Raw genomic sequence first — 22970 nt, forward strand, 5'->3', positions numbered from 1 at the left:
TGGGTGGTAGCAAGAATGCCAGACTGCATTGTTGAAAATGTCATTTTGGTTTACACAGAAAAACACATCTTTGCAACATCAACTGCAGCTGATTTCAGTCAGGTCTAGAACTCCCAAGGAGGAAGTAAGTGTGCACAAGGACTCACTGGCCAGGTCCAGATGTCACATTAAACCTTGATTAAACAATGGCTTTGTTACTAGCAAAAGTCTTGGGTTCACATGCAAAGTGAAGAAACTTGCAGATGCCATTCCTGGTTTAAAATAAACTGGGAATTGTCAATGGCAAATCTTGGTCTCTAACCATGGTTTGTGAACAAACAGAATAGCAAACCACCAGGAACACATTTGGGACCCCACTTACATTGGTCGATGGACAATGCCAACATTACTAACAAGCATCACTTATATCTAGAGCATAAATACAATTTTAAAATAGCCACCTTCCTCATTCTAACTTCTGTAAACAATACTTCACATGTTTATACCAACAGTACACCATATTGATGTACTATTATGTAATAGAGTACCATGTGTGAAAATGCCCTTGGATTGCAGCCTATACCAGGCAGAGCTGGCTGCAAGATGTTCAAAGATATGCAGGAGTTTGGCATCATTCTTTAAACACACACACACCCCACAACACACACACTCTAATCCACTTTTCCAGATCAGAGTCAGCCACATTGAGGGTAGACTAGTCACCAGAATCCTTTGTTATGGGGATAGTTTAGTTTAAATTGGCATCACTTAAACATTTTCAGAAAGCTTTCGATCCATTCTGAAGTACCTACCACAAATCAAGTTTTTAAAAACTTCTTTTCTCATTTCATTTGAATGACAACAATGTTTCCTCAGACAATAAAGAGTTTATCTCATCCAGAGTTCCCATGCTTTCTTCTAAATGCTGCTCTGTCTAAGAAAGCAACTCTTAGTCATTTACTGGCCATGCTACATACTCTGTAATGTATTATTTAGACTGAGCTGTGATTAAGAGTATTTAATAGAGCAATAGGAATTTTAGAAGCCCTCTTGGCATCCTAGCACTTTTGGGTACCAAGAATGTATAACATGTGTAGCAGAATTCTGATCAAGATGCATTTATCTATGTGCTACAAAAACATAAGCAATCAATGCTCCAAAACACACACACAGAAATATAATTTCTACCACTGACATTTTCCAATTTCCCCTCATTCGGCTGAAGTATTTCCTAAAGCCACAACAGCACTAAGAAGAGAGTAAGGCAATGGAGACTAATGTCTATTAGTCACAGGACAGAAGTGGCAATGAGGAGCAGCCACAGCAGTTTCTTGAGCCAGCATCTCATCAGTGCTAAGAGGCCATATCAAAGGACACAAAAACCTCAGAGATTAACATTTAACTAACCCAGAGTACTAAACATGTCCCATGGCTGGAGTCATGAAGGTTGTTTGTGCTGGTGTCCAACTTGCCACCAGATGAGAGTGGTTATTTAAAAGAGCAAACATGCTAAATACCACCAATGATCAACTGCACTCAGTACATTCAAGCCAAACAGGAGCTTCTTGTGCAGCCCACTGGACACCATGGATGGTGCAGTCCTGATCTAGCATGTGAAATCCATGCACTCAGACATTGTACCAGTGCAGGGAGCAAGACTCAAGAAAGTGCTTCTCACAGTTCTAGTTCTGCACTAAAATGCTAACATGAACATGCAAGAAAATCCATATGAACCCAAGTCAAATCATCAGGCCATCTAGCTCATTATCATCTACACCAGGGGTTCTCAACGTTGGATCCCCAGATGTTATTGGACTTCAACTCCCATAATCCCCAGCGGCCTTTGGTTGGGGATTATGGGAGTTGAAGTCCAATAACATCTGGGGACGCAACGTTGAGAATCCCTGATCCACACTGACTGGCAGCAACTCTCCAGGATTTCAGAAAAGGGTTGTTTCCCAGCTCTACTTGGAGACACCAAGGATTGATTTTGAGGCCTTCTGCATGCAAAGCAAGTGCTCTACCACTGAACTACAGTCCCATCCCCATTCACTGGGCTCTCATGTCCCCTGTATTTCTTGTGTTGAATTTACTTTCCAGTTCTTTCAACTTCTGGTTTTCCCTATCTTTGTGCCGACTCTATAGTCAGTTTGGGAATATGGCCAGTCTCTTTATAAAGGTTCCTGCAACAGTACAAAAGATTGAAGAAACAGCCTCCAGATCCTCACCTTTACTGTCCTTTAATGCAATGATGATCTTGACATTAAGGGAAGCTGCTGCAAGAAGCTTCAGAAGAGTTCTCAGGAACTAGGTGGAAGACAAAGTTCTTTTTAAAAAAAAAAGAAAAGAAAAGAAAAACAGTGTTATAAACAGCCTCTTTCCTGCGTCTGAAGGCTTTGGTTTGGGCCTTTTCTTCTTCTTTTTGAACTCTCATGTCCTGTTAATAGTTTTGTCTGCCCCTTTAATTATTTTAGATAGATAGATAGATAGATAGATAGATACAGCAACACTGTACATGACACCTTACAACATTGCGTAAAAGAGATAGCTCCCCATCTCCACAAGAGCTTTAAGTCTAAAATACCTAATCACTCTATTGCAAGGGTGTCTAAGCCGAAGCTTTCCAGCTGTTGAACCACAACTTCCCTCATACCCAGAACAATTTTTTGTGGCTGGAGTTCATGGGAGTTGTAGTCCAACAACAGTTGGAGAGCCTCAGCTCTACTGCTACCCCACACAAGCTAACCACTAACAAGCTTCTCAGTTTATAAAATCTCATGGCTATTGTGCAGATAATTAGCTATTCACCTCTATATCTACCACCCAAATGTTTGGAGAGACTGTCTGCCAGCAAGAACTTTACACACTAAACAAGATGGACATTTTTACCTGTATCCCTTCAAATCCAACTGCCAGTGTAAGGTCTAGCAGAATCTGTCCAAACCCAGAGAGCAGACCTTTCCATTCCCTGCTCTCTTCTCCACTACAAAAACAAAAAAAACCACTTGCAGTCCATTTTATTTTGAATACTTTTTAAGTATGCACTTCTTTTTTTGGTGGTAGGGGCAAGAAGCACAAGTCTCTTCAAAAGGTCGTTCAAAATCTTGGAACGCAGCCAGGGAAAGTGGCGGGATATAGAAATTTCCCCGTAAGGTAGCCTATATTATGTAGCGCTTGCTAAGACCACAAAAATGCACACTGAGATGATGTACAGTACTGTTCAATCCCATACAGGAAATAAAAAGTCACTGGCTTTAATGCAACTTACTCCATGATAAAAGTGCCTGTGGCTCCAACCACCAGTCAAAACTCAAAGCAGTGCATAAACTAGCATTTGATATTAAAGATGCATCAAAACATCAGGTACAGTGTCAAGGTGCTGGTATCAGATATCAGGTATCAAATCAAGGTGCTTCAGATTAAGTTGCAGACTTTTATCCATTGTGCCACAGAGACTGTGAGATACCATTTGAGAGACACCATTTCCTGATAAAATGTTGTATAGCAAAAAAAGCAACACTTTTTTCCCCTCTCTGCACATGTCCAAGATAGCACCATTTTAATTAATTCTAATCTTGAAATGAAATTCCACTTCCTCCTCTTGTTAACCATTTACCAAACCTTTATTTCCTATGCTTCACTTAAGTACACTGGGCAGATCATACTAGTTAAAATCTGATATGAACTGGATTAAATAATACAAAAAAACTGAGATTGATACATCTTGCAAATTTAGAAAACCAAGGCGTTAGCATTTGGTAAAAAGGTCTAAGATCCATAAATGAATGGTGGACAGCCAAGCAACAGAACAGGTCAACACATTTAGTTACCTAGGACTCCGTTTTGGCACCCAATTGTCCTAGAAGGTACATTTACAGCATAGTAAATTAACAGCTGCTAAGTCAATACAAGGAGTCTGGAAATTTCATTACTGCAGAGCAGATCAGCTGCTAAATCTCAGATTAAAAATCTACGCAGTTAAAGTTCTACCACAAATACTGTATGGAGCTGAGCATTGGGGTCTAATAAATATCATGGAGTTGGATACAATTCAGAGCAACTGCTGGCTATACCTGTAGCTATTAAGGAGAGCTGCAGAGGAGAGCTGGTCTTGTGGAGCATGACTTGTCCCCCTAGCTAAGCAGGGTCTGCCCTGGTTGCATTTGAATGAGAGACCACATGTGAGCAATGTAGATATTCCCCTTGGGATGGAGCCGCTCTGAGAAGAGCAGAAAGTTTCAAGTTCCCTCTCTGACTTCTCCAAGATAGGACAAGATTTTTATAGGACAAGATTTTTTTTATTGAACCAACAAACTACCAAAGCATACAGTACATTGCCAAAGCACAATTATATACAAAGTGGTTGTTTGTACATGATATATCTACAAAGATTTACACACAAGGATTTGGAAACCCACAAGGTTATGAAGTATATGCAGGTAGTACTATAACTCGGGGGTGGGGGATTTCAAGGCACATCAGGTAATCGGGGGGGGGGTTACGTCCAACGTCCATTTCCACAATTTGTCCCATTGCTGTTTAGAAGAGATACTCTTGTCTTTTTGCACATAACCATACAAGCATTTCCAGAAGAGATTTACTGTCTCATCTGCGTGAACCTCTTGGCCGCGTCTTCCCTCCAAGATAGGGCTGAGTGAGAGAGATTCCTGCCTACAACCTTGGAGAAGTCGCTGCCAGTCTGTGTAGACAAGACTGAGCTAGACAGACCAATGGTCTGACACAGTATACAGCAGCTTCCTCTGTTCCTATCTGAAAAAACTCTCCTTTCTGTTTCAGCTAGGCATTATGGCCAAGACTGAACAACCTGATAGATTGTCGCCTCGACAAACAGTGCTAATTAATATAATAATAATAATTAGAACAATTGTGGAGGTTGACAATGTTCCCTGTAAGGCGTGCACAAAAACACAAGTTTTTGATGTCTAAAAGTAAAGTTGTGCCATCGAGTCAGTGTCGACTCCTGGCGATCACAAGCCATGTGCTTTTCTTTGGTAGAATACAGGAGGGGTTTACCATTGCAATATCGCACACAGTATGAGATGATGCCTTTCAGCATCTTCCTATACCTCTGCTAGCCGATACAGTCATTTCCCATAGTCTGGGAAACATACTAGCGGGGATTCGAACCAGCAACCTCTTGCTTCCTAGGCAAGTTAGGGAGTAAGACTTGCTCCCTAATTTGCTGCGCCGCGCCATTAGGTGGCTTTTTGATGTCTACTCAGTTAATTTCAGATCCCACTTCAGGAAGGCCCCATTCTGAATGCACACACTACCTTGATACTGCTGCCCAGACCAAAATTCATCCTATGCACAGATAAAAAAATATTAGCGGGAACACTGGTGGTTGGGCCTAGTACTACCATATGATGGTTGACTATTGGCCTTCATCTGAGAACTTGATATCAGACCAGAGGCAAATTATGTGACTGGGTGTTCAGTTGTGTGATGTCAACAGGTACAAACTTCTAGCTTTGCTACCTGATGTGCTTCATTTTTTAGTGTTTATATCACACCCAGTTACTTGGAAGCTTTAACCTTCCCACCTATAAGGACAGCGCTTATAGAATTAAGATTTCAGGCCATGCCATCTTGGGTTCCAGAAGATAGTTAACTCAGAATTCCAAAGCCATTGAGGAAGTATATATGCAGGCAAGGGCAAATTGAGCATCTCCCCACATTACATCCTATACTAACCACTTTACAGGCTCCCAAGAAAGAGATTTCGGTCTTATTATTTATTATTACAGACCTGAGCAGGAAGTTTTAAATTTTCTTCTGCGTGATATACATATAAGAGTTCCATATAATGTAGCTCTGTTACAGCAGCTAAGAAGATTCATGCTTCTTGCTTGAAAGAATGTGCTAGCAATGATCTGGGATACCCTTGTGAACAGATATATGCCAGGTTATGTGGTGTTTTGGTGTAACTGATTTGGTGCATTTATTCTGGTACTGCATTTCAGACTTGTATGTCATTTGTATTTTATGTATAATGTCCTGTGGCTATAGACAATAAAGTTACCACTACCACATCTTGCAAATTATTTGGGAGCCCAGCTGTGACACCATATATAGATAGAGAAGCTCTAAGCCACCATCTAGAGAATCATGTTAACTTCATCAGTTCAGCAGGGCTTGTTCTTTTCTGAACAGCCTTTTATGTCATATAGCAAGCTACTTTTGGAAACTGGACAGATTTAAAGAAAAATGGCTTGCAATGTGACATTAGGGAGACACTGTTCAAAATAAAAGGGGGGGGGGTGAGAAATGGCCAAAAGTCCTGTCTAACATGTAGAAGCTATTTGCCATTATTATAGCTGCTCCCTGGGTTAGGTTTCTGTTGACTGGCCAGAAGAGCTTGAACTGATCCAACAGGTGTAACTAAGACATCAAGTTCCATGAAACTTCTAAGTTGTAAACAAGTAAACCATTCCAAAATAGTTCAATGAAAGTGCAGCAGTTAAGGTAAGTCTAATACCACCTTTCAAATAAAGGCAAAAGTTACAAACATTTTTAGTAGCCAGCCCACCCACATATACCTTAGTTGTGTCCAAACCTTATCAGCTCAGGGTGCAGTGTCTTTGCTAATTTAGCTATTTCTGGTGAAAGATTTTGAGACTCCCATTTGCCTTACATGTTTACCTTAAATCATTCTTACTCTTGGCAAAGGGCTATTTACAAGCCTAGCATCTGCATTAAAGCGCTGGGATTGCAAATTCAAGGCAAAGCACTCAAAGAAGCAGGTGTCCAAGATGTTTTAGATATTTTGGTAAAGGTATTGAAAAGGAATGAACAATTCTCTTCATTTCAATAACATCTTGCAGCCCTCCTCCTCCTCCTCCATCCTACCATTGATAGACAAAAACAAAAAACCCAGCCTGGAATCTAGGATGCTGCTTGCTTCCTTTTCAAGTTGAGTAAATCTTTAACTAGGTGTGGGATTAGTGAAATCCTTGATAAAAGTTCAGCTGATAAGGTCCAGATGCCAGACACATGTTTATTTCCTAAACACACATCTTTTTTCTGTTTAAACTTCTTCTCTCACGTGGCTCCGCCAGCAGACGTAAGCAGCTCACAAAACCTCACTTTTGGCCTCTTCTATACATCAGCATTTGAGTGTAGCCACTTCGACTGTACAGTACACTTAGAACAGTGACTCTTCAAAGCGAGCCAGACTTACAGTTTATTTCCAGTTGCTTTCTCCTCCCACACATGGGTATTTCTAGTCAAATTGCCATTGCTACTTTGGTCACAAAGGGAAAATGGATAGAGACAAGGGGAAGGCAAATACTATTGGTCTCTTTATGCTCCCACTTGGAGCAGTCAACATTTTACATAATAAACCACACAAACAGAAGCCAGCAACTGTAGTTTAAATATAATCCCAATAAGAAATAGAAACTTTATAGTGTATTCTAAAAATATCCATTAACAGACAAATCCAAAAAAGAAATCCAGATCAATGTTCTTTGAGTTGATCAGTCACCTAGAACATGCATTAGAGCCCATATCTTTATGTATAAGTGGACATCTTTGGGAAGAAATGGTTCAATTGCATGTTTATTTATTAAATCATGTTACACGTTCAATCAGTTTCAAGGACTATGATACATTCTATTCCGAGAAACTCATCATCTAAACTCATTCACAGTTCAACAAGATGAATCTCAGTTGAAGGGTATCAACTGAATTATCAAATATTGTGTATTAAAATACAGCAATAGTGAGCATCCTAGATTTTTAAAATAATTTTACATTTCTTAATCTAAGCCTTATCACCAACCCAAGCTGGTTTTGTCTGTCAGAACAGACTGCAATACTAAATAATTTAAATTGTACTGTATCCCATTCTTTAAGTTCTCATTTATTGCAAGGTTTTCTTCACTTTCTCTATCAACTTACAAAGCTTTGCTTGTTTTTTCTTTAAATGTTTATGTTATTCTGTATCTTTAAAAAAATTAATTTAGTAACAAAAGTCTTATGCAATAACTGAATTGTTTCTTTTTAAAATGAGAAAAGATGCAATTGTTAGGGTACTACTTTCAGGCACAAGCAAACAAAAAAATCAAAGAAAAAGTGAACTGGATGCAAAAAAAAAAAAATTCTTTCAAAAGTCATTTCTGCCTATGATACTAGCTAAAAGACAGTTCTCCAAAAAGGATCTGATTTAAAACAAAAAAGCACTCCATTCCCAATATTCTCCCTTAAAATACAGATTAATACAGGCCCCTTACCTGTATGGGGTATGTTTGCTCATACTGAAGAGCAAACACCTGCCTGTTAGGAATTAAAGCAAAAATGACAGCAGTTTACACAGCTGCAACTAGGAAGAAAAGAAGTAGGACACCCAGTTCCACAGCTCTTCCCTTTAGTTCCCCCTCAAGAAGCAGGCTGGACCTTCTGCCTGAACATTTCACAGTTGGACTAGGAGCCAGGAGACCCAAGATCAAATCCCAATTCAGCCATGAAACTCACTGGGTAACTCTGGGCCAGTCACCCATCTCTCAACCTAACCTACCTCACAGGGCTGTTGCAGAGATAAACATAACCATGTACAGCGCTCTGGGCTCTTTGGAGAAAGAGCGGGATACAGATGTAAAAATATAAAATAAGAACTAAATTATAGTTGGAGGCCAAGAGAAAAGAGCTGCACTTCAGGCAAGAAGGATGCCAGAACAGCTAGCCAAACGTCACACAGTGTTATGCATTCTGTGACCTGGATCAGGCACATTGACTATAACGACAAGCAATAAGAATGGGAAACGGGGTCATACTAGGATGGAGAAGAGCCAGGATGAACCCCATACCATAACATCATTATTAAATCAACGTGACTCCTTAAAAGCTGCATAAAAGGCAAGGATTCCACAGTTATGCTTTTCCCTCACCAGAGTATCTTCATGTTGTGAGAAGTTTCTTAACGGTTAAAGTTGCATGAGCATTACTGGGAAGGGGCGGGGGAGGTAGGTTTTTTTTGTGGCTGGGGATGATGGGAGTTGAAGTTCAGCAACATCTGGAGTAATCAGGTTGGGAACTCCTATCCTAAACAATACTCATTGTTACCGATTCTAGTATTTCTTTTAGTTTATATTCAGTTTTGGGGAACCAGGCAGGAACTCTTGCCCTATTAGTGGCTGAAGGGTTCTACCAAGAACCAGGCTTTAGAATTTGCTGGAAGGACACCTGTCCCCCTCTGGTTTTTCAGTTCCAGGTCAAGACACTGCTGTTCCAGAGGGTGTTTGACTTATGTGCAGCCTGCAAATCTGGCTCTGAATTTGGCATTACTGATTACTACCATTTTTGCTGTTTGCTTTGCTGCTGGCTTGTTTATTTTGGGTAGTGTTTTATTCATGGATGTTAGTTCTTTCATTATATGTATGTTGGCTACTTTGGATGTTCTTTTGGATCAGGTAGAAGAGAGAAACATGTTGAAAAATAAATAAATACATGGCCTTGTAAAAATGTAGGCCTCATGTTATGTGTTACAAGCCAGGGCTGGACAGATTTCAGGCTCATGCGATCTACTAGGATTTTCTTTTTTTCTTTTTACTAGAACCTAGGGTAAGCTCTTCCATGAGGAATGATAAAACAGTCACCGCAGGTGCAAGAGAGGCACAGAGGTGGCCGGCAGCAGTTTCTTCCCAATGCCAAGGAGGCCACCTCACAGGCCTCCCTCACATCTAGTGCCACCACCCTTCCTCACCCCACAGGCGCATACTGTTCTTTCCCTTCATCGCACCTCTGGGGCACACCTCTTCCTTCCCTTCCATGCAAGTTACAAATGTCTCTGCTGCCACTGACTGGCTAAGTGGCAAAGTCTGAGAGTGGCAGCATACCCTAAAAATGTTGAGCACCTGCCTGTGAAGTGGGTGTGGGTCATATCATCCTTTGCCTCAGGCAGCAAAATATCTTCGCTAGATACCTTGGAGCTTGCTAGAGCCCCAAGATCCACCACTTGGAACCAGGTGCAAAACAGTGCCTAGGGCACTGCAATTCGTATTAAGGAACATGTCTGCAAACAGACGTGAAATCCGTATTAAGGAACACAGTGTCTCTGAGCATATGCTCAGCTCAGCGACTTATCTTCTGTAGCGCTATATTCAGGCAAAAGCAAAAAAAAATAAAAATAAAATCTGCTTCTGGTTATCCTCCAACCTTTCTTCATTTTAGCAGTCTAAATGGAGGGGGGGAGGTTTTTGGGGTTTTTTTGGTTACTTTAATAATTGGGAATCAGAAACTCTCACTAATCTGCAGGTCACCCAAAGGTCGATCTGTCTCCCTTCTGCTGCATGTGCATTCAGAGTGGTATCTTCCGGATTAAACCTGATCAGGATCTAAAATTAACTGAGCGGAAAACAACAAAAAGTGTGCACACACCTTAGAGAGAACTCTGGGGGAGGGCTCTTTCCTCTTCAGACAAGCCCCATCCTAACCTTGAGCAGTGGGGAATGTGGGTGAGTGCCTTCCTCAGCTGTACATGGCTACAGCAACCATCGCCTTAAGTGGTGCAGCGGGGAAATGCTTGACTAACAAGCAGAAGGTTGCCGGTTCGAATCCCCGCAGGTATGTTTCCCAGACTATGGGAAACACCTATATCAAGCAGCAGTGATATAGGAAGATGATGAAAGGCATCATCTCTTACTGCGTAGGAGGCAATTCTACCAAAAGAAAACATCAGGGCTCTGTGGGTGCCAGGAGTTGAAAATGACTTGATGGCACACTTGGCCTTTACATGGCTACAGCAGGGCATTTTTATGTCTGAAGCTGCCTATAACCTCCTATTAATCCTTGGCGGTAATCTGTAGCAACAAACTGGCTGCCTGGATATTAAATTCTATTCACTAGGCTATACCAATTCTCACGAATCTCATTGGAATTAGGAAACCAGCAAAGTGGAATGCAAAAGATCATTCAAATGTACACACAGTTGGAGCTGGCATGTCAAACTGCCATCACATTTCAGTGGTACTGCAACAAGTTTTGCTTTGAGTTGCTGAAGGAAAGCTAAAACAAATCATTAAGAGGAAAACTATGCAAAATGAAACCAGAAGAAACTATCTCAACTAATTTTGGACTTCACAAAACTGCAGATCTGCCACTTTCAGATCATTCATTTCCAAACCCTCAATGCATTTACTTGGAACCAAATTCTACTGACTTCCATGGAATCTTTTCCTAAATGAACATGCTTAGGATTTGCAGAAGATAGGGTCTTTAAACTAAAAAAACACAAAACAAGAAGTTGTTCTAGTAAGAACTAAACTGCCTACTTTCCTTTCAGTATCCCTACAACTGGACTAAGTTTGGTCCAAATCAGTTGGGAACTTCACAAGTCAGTCTAATTGTGCCTCAGATGTTTATGCATTCACCATCTTGAACTGACGTGGATGACATCATCACAAACTATGTGTTTGAGGTGTCCCTACAACTGAACCAAATTTGGTCCAAATCAGTTCCTACTTGCACCTCAAACTTTCACGTGTCCGCCATCTTGAGTCAGGGTGGATGGCATCATTACAAACTACGCTTTTAAGCCTTCCCTATGTGTCCCTACACCTGTATCAAACTTGGTTCAAATCAGTTAGGCAATTTACCAGTCAGCCCAATTGCACCTCAAACATTCACGCTACTGCCATCTTGAAATGGGGTGGATGACATCATCACAAGATACGCCATTGAGGTGTCCCAACAAGTGTACCCGATTTGGTTCATATTGATCCAGACACTGCGAAGTTGATGGAGGGGACACCCACACATATAGAATGCCGGGTGATCTCATAAGCCTATTGGAAAGTAGGTTTAACTAACTAACACACACACACACACACACACACACACACACACACACACACACACCACTTCATGTTGCCCAAGCCAACATTTATTTATTTTTAAGTGAGAGAGGCATCCCTAAAGAAACATGAAAAATTCCTGGGCGCAAGAGCTGCAGCTTAACTCCCCATTACAGGCCTTGAATAGACCATAATAACAGAGTAAAAGTCAATTACACTCATCTATTGCAGTGCCATGCAGTGGGCTCTCTACTCCATTCCTTCCCATTTTCATCTTATCTGGAAGGGACTCTGAACTCTGTTGATTGCTTTTATTATAACCAACATTTATAATAATGCCATCAGCTTTCAGAAATAAAACATGTCCTTTTCTGCTCAAAGACTTTTTCCACAAAGACAATACATCCCAATTAGTACATTTCTCACATTCCTCTAATCACTACAACACACTGGCTCTCAAATTTGCAGCTCTCCAAACTAGTATCACTGGATTCTGGGATGGAAAGTGCGGGGGTGGGGAGGTGCCATGGGATTAGCAATGGGTACATTTAGGAGAGAGAGAGAGAGAGAGAGAGAGAGAGATAGATATATATACACACACACACACACACTACACCATCAGATCTAGTAGATTTCCACTATAGGCAGATATGTAAAGTGTGCTGTCAAGTCAGTGTCATCTCCTGGCAACCACAGAGCCCTGTGGTTGTCTTTGATAGAATACAGAAGGGGTTTACCATTGCCTCCTCCCACGCAGTATGAGACGATGCCTTTCAGCACCTTCCTAATATCATTGCTGCCTGATACAGGTCTGGAAACATACCAGTGGGGATTTGAACCAGCAACCTCTGGCTTGCTAATCAAGTCATTTCCCTGCTGCGCCATTCGGTGGCTTTTAGGCAGATATGTACTACACCGGATATAACTTTAATGTTATATTTCCATCTAAAGTTTCTTTACTAATCAGGTAAATGAGAGGAAATGATAAAATGGATGTGTTCAACTGTGTGCATTTCTTTTGGCTAGAAATAAAAGGTTTGTGGGGGGGGACTGAACAGACAAGAAAAATGTAGGTGGAAGGAACAGCTGATTTCCCCACACATTATTAAAACAAAAAGAAACACTAATCTAAATTATTGGTGTATCATCCTGGTTTTATACTGAGTTTAAGCACCAACACCTGTGTCAGGGACAAAGGGAGAAGTCAAGAGGCACACACATTTACAGGTTTATCATGAAACAATCTGGTTGGATACAGAAGATAGATGGTGAAGCTAGAGCAACTTTATTGGACATGTGGAGTGGGGCAGAATGTAGTAAAAAATGGGAATATGGAGTGACTGCTCAACTCATCAACTGGTCATATTCCGTAAAATAATCCATCTATTGCTAAAACAAACACCACCAGTGGAAGAAAGGAAATCATATCAGTTTAAAATGTATTGGCCCATCTGCTTTTTCTGTTAAAATGTAGTGTATATAGTAAAAGATTTAATTAATCATAGGTTTTAAAGGAAAGTCAAAGATCCTTTTAAAAAGTGATCCGCATTAACAGTGATAAGGAAACAGCGAGAGTGGGATTTATTACTTTGGGCACCAGGAACTATATTACACACCCAAAACTCATTCTAGACCCAAAAAAATCGACTCCATTCAGAGGGGCAATGGAAGTCTCTTTAAGCTTTAAACCATTAGGCCAGTAAATTCATTGACAGTGTGAACTGTATTGTGAATTTAATATTCAGTGCAAAAATCTGCAACTCAGAAATTAAACAAATTTAATGTACTAAATGATTCAAATCCAAAACAGAAATGTCATTGTTTTCAGGCCACTTAAGATTGTCAAATAATCAGAGTGTGGCATGCTCCTGTGCCCTTAAGAGCAGAAATCAGAAAGAGCAGAAGAACTGTGCCCTTTTCTCTGCAGAAATCAGCAGGTGGTGGTTTTCACAGAACAGAGATGAGCAGTATCACTTGCTAATATCTACAGGTTAAATTGCTGAACAGCACAATTACAGAGGCAGAGAAAGAAGTAGAGAACTTTACATGTGGTTAGGACATACCAAAAGACTCAGTACAACAGCTCTTTGGGTTGAAGCTTGTTGTTCACCTTTGTTACTGGACTCTAAAAGAGGTTCAGTCTGTAGACAAGCTTATTTTTGACTAAATATGCATACGATTGGACTGCAAAAGTCGCAGCTCTGAAACCTAGCACTAAGTAAATCAAGAAGAAAAAAACAGATCTTGTGTGGAATTGACAGATATGGCTTGGGGTTGTTAATAACCAGTGCACAGTACTGGTTATTGTGTACGCTTGCATTTTATTTTGAAGCACTAAACTGTGGAGATTTCATTATTATCTGAATGGTGGAGTTAATGAAAGTAATACAAAAAAGAGAGTAGAAGAGTTGTTATCTCAAAGGCCTGGGTGCTATTAAGACAACAGTGAGGACATCCAATAAAACTACTGAATAAGCAGATATATCTACCTTCTGATGTGCAAAGGTTGCATTGCAATCACAGGTTAATTTTGCCAATTACTTCAGGATCAATCCAAAACTAGCTCAGAATACATTTTGCCATTGCTAGTCAACTCAATGGATTTTATCTAGCTCCTCATTTGTGACCTCACCAGATGACTTTATAGGGTCAGACAAACCTTCTGGACACATAACCAGTTATTCTGTAGGGTTTAAATCCATGTATCCAGTTACCCCCGGGGTACCTGAGCTGAAGGTTTGTGAGAGAAAGGGTATACTTGTTAAATAAGGTTGGGAACCCCTGCCCTCTAGCATATACTACAATATGCTTTCCTTTACGTAGAAGACGACAATAGATAAACACTGGAAAGACCTTTGTTAAAATATTGTTTCACTCATGAAGCATCTGGAGGTATAAAGCATGCAAAGTCTCTCAGCCTGCATAGCTCACACATACATTTTGATCACTCAGGCTGGCTTAGTCTATATATGTAGCAGGTCGAGAATGCCTGTGGGAAGGTCAACTCTGTACAGATTGTATCACTTCAGACTGTAGGTATAGGAGAAGACACATTTCCAAATGGCTTCCAACATTATAAATAGAAAATAAGCACATCAGGGAGCAGTCTAGGCTACAACCTCTCTCCTTTGGGTGTTAGACTGATTTGTTTACCAGTGGGGGGGGGGAGGGTCAAAGTACCCAGCCTCATGTGCAGTTCCAAATGCTACAGTCCACTCTCCGATCACCTGCTCCTGCATGTACAGACCAGGCCTCAGGGACTACAGCATCAAGTAATGGCTTGCATATGTGGAACACACAGAAGCACTAGTCACACATGATGTCCAACACACATATGACCTGTGAACAAAGTGTGCATGTATAGATCCATGCAAACATACAAGTCACACATTATGTCCAAAACATGCATAGTAGTGCCCTTTTGATCTGTACCTTGCATTTGAGGGGCCTATACCCAGGTTCACTTTTAAATTATATGCATGTGTACTCAGAGACCTCTACGCATGTGCAATGTAACATCCAAATGGCATTTAAGTAATGAAGATCCACATGTGAATCAGCTCTTACTTCTCATAAGAGATTATTAAATGTGTTATTAAAATAATCATTTTAACAGTACTGTTATGAAGTCAAACTCCTTAAGAATTAGAAAGCATGATGTACATAAACGCAAGAGTGTGCATGTGCATGCTCTAGGGAAATTATTTGGGTACATCCTCATCTAAATATACTCAAAATATTGCCAAGCCCCCTGTTCTAGGATTCTAGTCTTTTTAAAAGCTTCCCCCCCACCCCAAATTTGGGTAGTTGGTAAAAAACAGACTTTTTTTTAAAAAAGCAGGCATGAAAAACCGGCGATGAAACTGCATCTTGCAAACAGAGCTCTTTGAAGACCAACCTCGATTATACTTGGTTTCAAAGAGCGGTACAATTGTGTCAACAATTACACATGCCTTCATTCTATGGACTACCCTAATGCACTCTACATGAGGTTACCGTTAAGAGACAAGCTGGAAACCCCAACTGGTTCAAAATTCAACCACTAAAATGCTGGCAGGGACTTCTTGGTCAGTACATTACACCAATTTTATACCAGGCTACCTCACAGTTTTGGTCCTTCAGCTCTGAGACTACAACTCCCATCATCACCGGATACTGGCCACTGTGGCTGGGGATGATGGGAGTTTTAGTCCATCACAGCTAGAGGGCCAAAGTTGTGCAGCCCTGCTTTAAAGACTCCCTTCACTTTTATAAGCTGACCCAAGTCCAAAGCTGGCATTACAGAGTCAGCAATCTGGTCCACCACCAGTCTAGATACAGCAGATAGCAGAAACAGTGCCTTGATGGTGGTAGTACCACAATTGTACAATTCCACCCCCCTAGAGATTTCTGCTTCTTCTAAAATGTTTCTAAATATACCTTAAAAGCATTCTTATTCTACAGGACTTCTAATAAATCTTGGTGCCGGTCTTAACCTTTAAAGCTCTACACAGATTGGGACCACGGTACCTGTCGGACTGCATTCGACTATATGAACCTGCCAGGGCCTTCCTATCGGCATCTCAAGCCCTGCTCATGCCCCTGCCTCTAATGGAGATCTAGCTGGCGGGGGCTAGACACAAGACCTTTTCAGTTGTGGCCCCTCGACTTTGAAACACTCTCCCAGAAGTTTTGCCATGCTCCCTTCCTTAGCATTTTTAAGAAACTGAAGACAAATCTTGTTAGCGAGGCTTTTTAAGATCTTATCCTCTGCTTTTATCTGGTAGGTTTCTTAGTGTTTAGCTTTTTACTGATAATTTTTAATTTCCGTTTTAAAACTTGTTATTTAAATAGTGGTTTTAGCCTGATCTTTTAACCTTATCTATTTTTTTATCCTATACTGTATTCTATCTATTTTATCAGTGTTGCAAGCTGCCCCAAGCAGTAGGGCACTGAAGGGACGGGGTATACATATTTTAAATAATAATGATGATGATAGACTTTTGTAGTAGTTTTAATATTGTATTTTTAGGGGGTGAGTTATTCCCACTTTTAAATGTACACTGCCTTGTGAAATTACATTTTCAAGGCAGGATGGACATATGCATATAAAATAAATCTTTAGGTCAGAACTGCACAACTTCAGCCTTCCAGCAGTTGTTGGCCTACAACTCCCATGATCCCCAGCCACAGTGGCCAATAGTTAGGTATGATGGGAGTTGTAGAGCAACATCTGCTGGGCGCTTTCCAGATGGCACACTACCACAGTGTCGCAACGGGTCCATTAAGTGTGCTTTCATATTCCCTGTGTTTTGACATCGCAGCCCCTGCTTTGTAAGGAAGGTGCCATTCACACTTCCGACACCTTATTTCGGTTTTTATTGCTGCATCACAGCCCAATAACGCTGCATCGGCATTGCAAAAAACAAAAAAAAGCGCTGTATTTGCCCGTTGCAGGAGGATCCCCCTTACAATGGATCTCTAATGCAGTTTGAATTCGGCACTACAAAATGTTGCAGTTTACACTGCTTTTTTCGGTGTAAGGCTCGCAATCTGGAAAGCGCCCTAGATTAGGCCAAAGTTCTCTGAACAGCTTCTTACAGAACAAATCTTCCACACTTCTGCATTACTACTCATGAGTAAGCAGCTTATGGACTGAAGCTTTAGCCACTCAGAGCTCATTGATCCAGTTGGCTTAGGCTCACCTAACTCTGCATGGCATCAGACATTTCATCAATAAATCTCCCCTGGAATCTTCAGTCGTAGCAGACAGCGCAGGAAATGGATAAGTACTTTCCCCAGACCCATAGCACTGAATTTAATGAGGCCACACTTCCTCTGCTTGAAATGGCAGAAGCTATGTACAAAGGCCAGGGCAGAGTTAATGAGAAAATTATGCAGGGAGCATCTTGCATTCTAGAGGTATCCTGTGCTAGGCCAGTGAGAGAATTCCATGCTGCTAAACAGCTAAATAGTTGCAACCCTCTTCTAAATAGGCTGCTCTGGTGACCCACATATTTCTCAGTGGCAAAATCACTATGGAGTATTCTTTTCACAGGCAAACACTACCCTCCAGTCCTGATTCAGAATGGAACTGGTCCAGAGCTTTTTCAGAGAGGTCTTCTTTCCCCGAGAGCTCTAAAGACTTAGACAAACCAGGCCAGTTTGGAGCCAGTCTTAGGAACATAAGAAGCTGCTTTATACGGAGTCAGACCATTGGTTCATCTAGCTCACTGTTGTCTACAGCAGCTCTCCAGGGTTCAGGCAGGAGTCTTTCACAGCCCTACCTGGAGATGCCAGGGATTGAACTTGGGACCTTCTGCATGCAAAGCTGATGTTCTCTCACTGAGCTACGTCCCTGTCCCCTAAGGAGAATATTTTACAGCCGACAGCACTCCCATCCATCCCACTAAAAACCTATTTAGCAAAGGAGACAATTCATGCTCACTAGCACAAGGCCAGCCACCTAATGGCACAGCAGGGAAGTAACTTGCCTCGGGAGCAAGAGGTTGCTGGTTCGAATCCCCGCTGTTATGTTTCCCAGATTATGGGAAACAATCTATATCGGGCAGCAGTGATATTAGGAAGGTGCTGAAAGGCATCATCTCATACTGCATGGGAGCAGGCAATGGTAAACCCCTCCTGTATTCTATCAAAGACAACTACAGGGTGTTGTGGGCGCCAGGAGCTGACAGCAACTCGGTGGCACACTTTACCTTTAACTGCAGTCAACATAACATGTTAACGACTGTACCTGTGTACACTGAACACTCATTGTACGAGTGTTGAACATAACATGTGAATGGGCCTTGGATTTTAAGTGGTGGGATGACTACAAATGAAAATGCTGCAAGTTGAACTAAGAGGAAAGCTCGTCTTGTGGTAGCAAGCATGACTTGTTAGCTAAGCAGGGTCTGCCCTGGTTGTATATGAAAGGGAGACTAGAAGTGTGAGCTCTGTAAGATATTCCCCTCAGGGGATGGAGCCTCTCTGGGAAAAGCAGAAGGTTTCAAGTTCCCTCCCTGCAATCTCCAAGATAGGGCTGAGAGAGATTCCTGCCTGCAACCTTGGAGAAGCCGATGCCAGTCTGTGAAGACAATACCGATAGACCAATGGTCCGACTCAGTATTTGGCAGCTTCCTATGTTCCTATGACCTGCCAACGCATAGGCCACACGTATGCACTGGCTCAATCACCCCAAAAACATTAAACAGCTATGGTTGCAGAATGCCACTTAATCAACAACAAAAGAACTTATTTTGTACAATTGACATGTGTTTCTTTTATTACTATTTACTGAAAAATAAATGATTTTAATAATCAATTGATTTTCAAGACAGTTAATCATCTAATTTTTTAAAAGTACAACCTTCATCAGTAGCTGATGAATGCTCTGCTTAACTGATTCATACAGGAATTCTTATGCAATAGTTATACAGAGAAGCCACAATAAAATTCCAGCCTGTTTTAACAGCGTTTGATTGTACAAACCCTTCCAGCATTTCAAAACGCAACTCCACATCTTTTTGTTCAACCTCCATTTTGATGGTTGTTCAGGAGAACATAAACCATTAACTTGATACATCTGAGAAACCAAGGTCCTTCACCACCATACATTAAACATGGTCGTAGGTAGATCTTGTGAGAATTGGTATAGGTGGGGGGTCTTGGAGCTGGACCAAGAAAGGAATCCTCATCCAACCATAAAGCTTACTGGTTAAATTCAGCCTACCTATGCTACCAAGTTGCATGAAGACAAAATGTTATTTTATTTATTTATTTAAAATCTTTCTATACCACCCAAAACTTGCATCTCTGCTCTGCGATTACTTCCATTTATGCTACCCTGAGCTACTTGGCGGATGGAAGGAATCAAAATTTAATAAATAAGTGCAGCTCTGTCTTTAGAAGGTAATTTGGCAGCAGCCGACCATCGCAGCATTTACAAAAAAGTATCTGATTTTATCGTGTGTACGCATGCCGCACACCAGTCTACTGGGTACAGAGATGTAGAACCTGTGCACTACCTAAGCTCTACTGCTAGATGGTGCAAGTGAGAAGACTAGATGGACAGTGTTCCCGGTAACAGGCATTCCCAAATGTTGTTGACTACAACTCCCATAAGCCTCAGCCAAATGCCACTGCAGCTGAGGATGCTGGGAGTTGTAGTCAACATCACCTGGGAATCCCTGTTACAGGGAACCTGTAGATCAGTGATTCTCAAACTTGGGTCCTCAGGTGTTATTGGACTTCAACTCCCATAATCCCCAGCCTCAGTGGCCTTTGGTTGGGGATTATGTGAGTTGAAATCCAATAACACCTGAGGACCCAAGTTTGAGAATCACTGCTGTAGATGGACCACATGATGAAGTGCAATGAAGTTGACCCTGCACAGGTGCTGCTAGATAAATCAATAGGATTGCCAACAGCTTGGTGTGCAATAATTAATAAACATAATTATCTCCATGCTGCAAAAAGCTTCACTTGCTGATTTCTGCACTTTAAAAAAGGCTTGGCCTGCTCTTATGCCTTTAATCAGCTGGCAGTCCTATGAAACAATGCTATTTAACCACCTAATGGTACAGCAGGGAAGTAACCTGCCTAGAGATCAAAAGGCTGTTGGTTCGAATTCCCGCTGCTGTGTTTCCCAGAATATGGGAAACTCCTATATCGGACAGCAGCAATATAGGAAGATGCTGAAAGGCATCAGCTCATACTGCATGGGAGTTAGCAATGATAAACCCCTCCTGTATTCTATCAAGAAAACCACATGGCTCTATGGTCACCAGGAGTCGACACCGACTCGACGGCACAACCAACCAACCACCAGCTACTGTGCCTCCACCTTCCTGTGGATGATCTGGGTGCAACTCTCCTTGACCATCACTTCAGCTTCCTAGAAGCAACACACACATGGGTTGAAACTGAGTCTGGCTTCCTTCAAGGTGCACAAGGGATAGATCCCAAGAGCGCCCATTTTGGGAGGCTTTCCAGTTTTGCACAAAGCCCATGCAACAACATACATAAGAGGCCCATTCGCATGTTATATTCATCACTCATACAAGTGTACAGATCTGTACACAGGTACAGTCATTCACATTTGATGAACACAGGCACAAAAGTGCACTTCCTATCTGCATCATGCATTTGAACGGCCTGTATCCAGGTTCACTTGTAAAATGCACACAGGTATGGTCATTCACACAAACACATGTTCAAGTGCACAAACATCTGCACACTCAAATAGCATAATGTCTGAATCTGGTTAAGGAGCTGCTGTTTAGACCTGCATTAAGGTACTCTGGATCAGTTCTGCACTGCCTTTACTTTCATACAAAACTGTATATAATTTATAGGTATACATATGTGCTGCAAGCACATCTCAGAGAGAGAGAAAGAGAGAGAGAGCCTAGAACTGTGGTGTATTGCTCGTTTGACAAATTGAAACCTTCCACACCACAAAATTGCAGAGTTATCTATAAATATGCTCCACACTTGTGGCTGACAAACATAACTAAGCCGAGAGCAAAGACTTCAGTGCAAGTTTAGTCATTCGAGTACTAGCAGAGATGCGGGGGGGAGGGGAGCTGGGGTTTTTTTTTAAATAGATATATAATTTTAAAAGCCACTCTTGTGTTTTGACACTCTTCCCACTCTAAGCCCTTTCAGACTCCACTACCCGCAGAATCTGCATAAAGAAATTTGCATTTCTGCCCGCCTCAAGCAAAGAAGCATGTCTCGCAATGCTGGGAACTTTTGAAAAAGCAGCATGGAAATGATACAAGAAACGAAGAGAGGATTGTTAATGGACTGTCCCAAGTATAAGCCTGTTTACTAAAAGAGAGAGCGCACGCATTAAAGAATAAAACCCTTCAATTATCAATTTGTTGTGAACCGCCCTGAGACCTTGGGTTAGGGCGGTATAAAAATGTGCTAAATAAATAATAATAAATAAAATAATAAATAATATCTACCAAGCGTGGATGGTCTAAAGTGGTCCATTAGTTAACAAAAAACGTTCCACTTTTCATTCACCAAATCAGCCCGCCAAGCAAATTCACACGGTGACTGAGAGTTTTTTAAGAAGAATTTTTTTTAAAATGGGAAAGCCTGCCAGGCTTCTCTGGAAACGGCAAATCTCCAGTCTCAGAGCAGCCGGCTACGCTATTAATTAAAGTCATTTAGCAAAAGGAGAACGGGAAAATTATCTCTCTGCGTCCCCACCCACTTTGGTTTCGGAATTTAAAAGCTCCCCAGGGAACGGGCTAAAAACTGAAATGTGCTTGTCGGCGGCTCAGTCAGAAGAGAGACACTTTTGGAAGGCAGCAGCAAAACTTTGCTGTGTCTCCCGCTGAAAGCCTGAGCGCACTTATTCGGGAACAAGCACTCAATCCAGAGGGGCTTCTTCTTTCTTCCGAGCCCGGGCAGGGGCTGCACGGCTGCCACCCTGTGCACATTTACTAGGAGCAACTCGGCGGGTGTTCAATGGGGCTTGCTAAGTTTTGAGTAGAAGTGCTCAGGATCGGGCTGCCCAAAGGAATGGAGAAGTTGCTCTTCATTTTCTTGCAGCCCCAAACCCAACTGCAACTCCCCCAGCACAACAAACAGAAACTAACACAAGAGAAAAGCTTTTACCTACAAAGAGGGGGGGGGGAAACAAGTCTCTCCTACCATGTCAGGCACGGCACAATCTTCTCGGGGTTTTTTGGGGGGTTTTGCAAATTGCTGGAGATAAATATCTTGGTAGCACAACCCGAAGAGACCGTTTGTAAAGCGGCAAACGTGAAAGTCTCTCCTCCTTCCAACAAGACGAGTGCTGACAGCCTGATTTGGAATCAATCTACAGCCGTTGCTGTGGATACAGCAGCTGCTCCGAGATCTCACAACGTCCCCTAAACTCCTCCCACCCCTTTTCAACTTTCGGGAAGTTATTACCATGCATCCTATCCCTTTTACATTTCTGGATCAAATGCGGGAGAAAGTGTCTTTTCCACTCACCCCATTTAAATAGAACTACAGCGCCACTATTGGAAGAGTGAGAAATAGGAGGTGATTCATGCAGTTGAAATAGGTTGGCTTTGCCACATGGGTCCCGCCCCCGCCCCCCCGCCCGGGTTCGTCCGGAAAAAAGAGAAAAAATTCGTCCGGAAAAAAGAGGTTCAATGAAAGGGATCTTGCTTACTTGCTTGGTCTATCAAC

The 22970-nt window shown here is 41.7% G+C and overlaps 1 protein-coding gene across 13 annotated transcripts in view; it reads right to left on the minus strand.

Moving 5' to 3' along the window:
* PRR5L (proline rich 5 like) overlaps positions 1 to 22757 on the minus strand; it is a 96737-nt gene extending 73980 nt beyond the window's left edge. For 2 of the 13 annotated variants that reach the window (XM_053286280.1, XM_053286283.1), the window contains exons 1-2: positions 22443 to 22757; positions 2208 to 2286 (exon numbers count right to left, since the gene is read on the minus strand). In XM_053286280.1, the coding sequence (XP_053142255.1) occupies positions 2208 to 2286; positions 22443 to 22709 (346 nt within the window). In that variant the 5' untranslated portion in view covers positions 22710 to 22757. Of the gene's footprint in view, positions 1 to 2207; positions 2306 to 2868; positions 2963 to 21745; positions 21790 to 22442 lie in introns of those variants that run through there. The other 11 variants (XM_053286288.1, XM_053286292.1, XM_053286287.1 and 8 more) reach the window with 11 other exon arrangements.
* Between the last annotated feature and the right edge of the window lie 213 nt (positions 22758 to 22970).

The sequence above is a fragment of the Hemicordylus capensis genome, chromosome 1 (assembly GCF_027244095.1).
Source record: "Hemicordylus capensis ecotype Gifberg chromosome 1, rHemCap1.1.pri, whole genome shotgun sequence".
NCBI lineage: Eukaryota > Metazoa > Chordata > Lepidosauria > Squamata > Cordylidae > Hemicordylus > Hemicordylus capensis.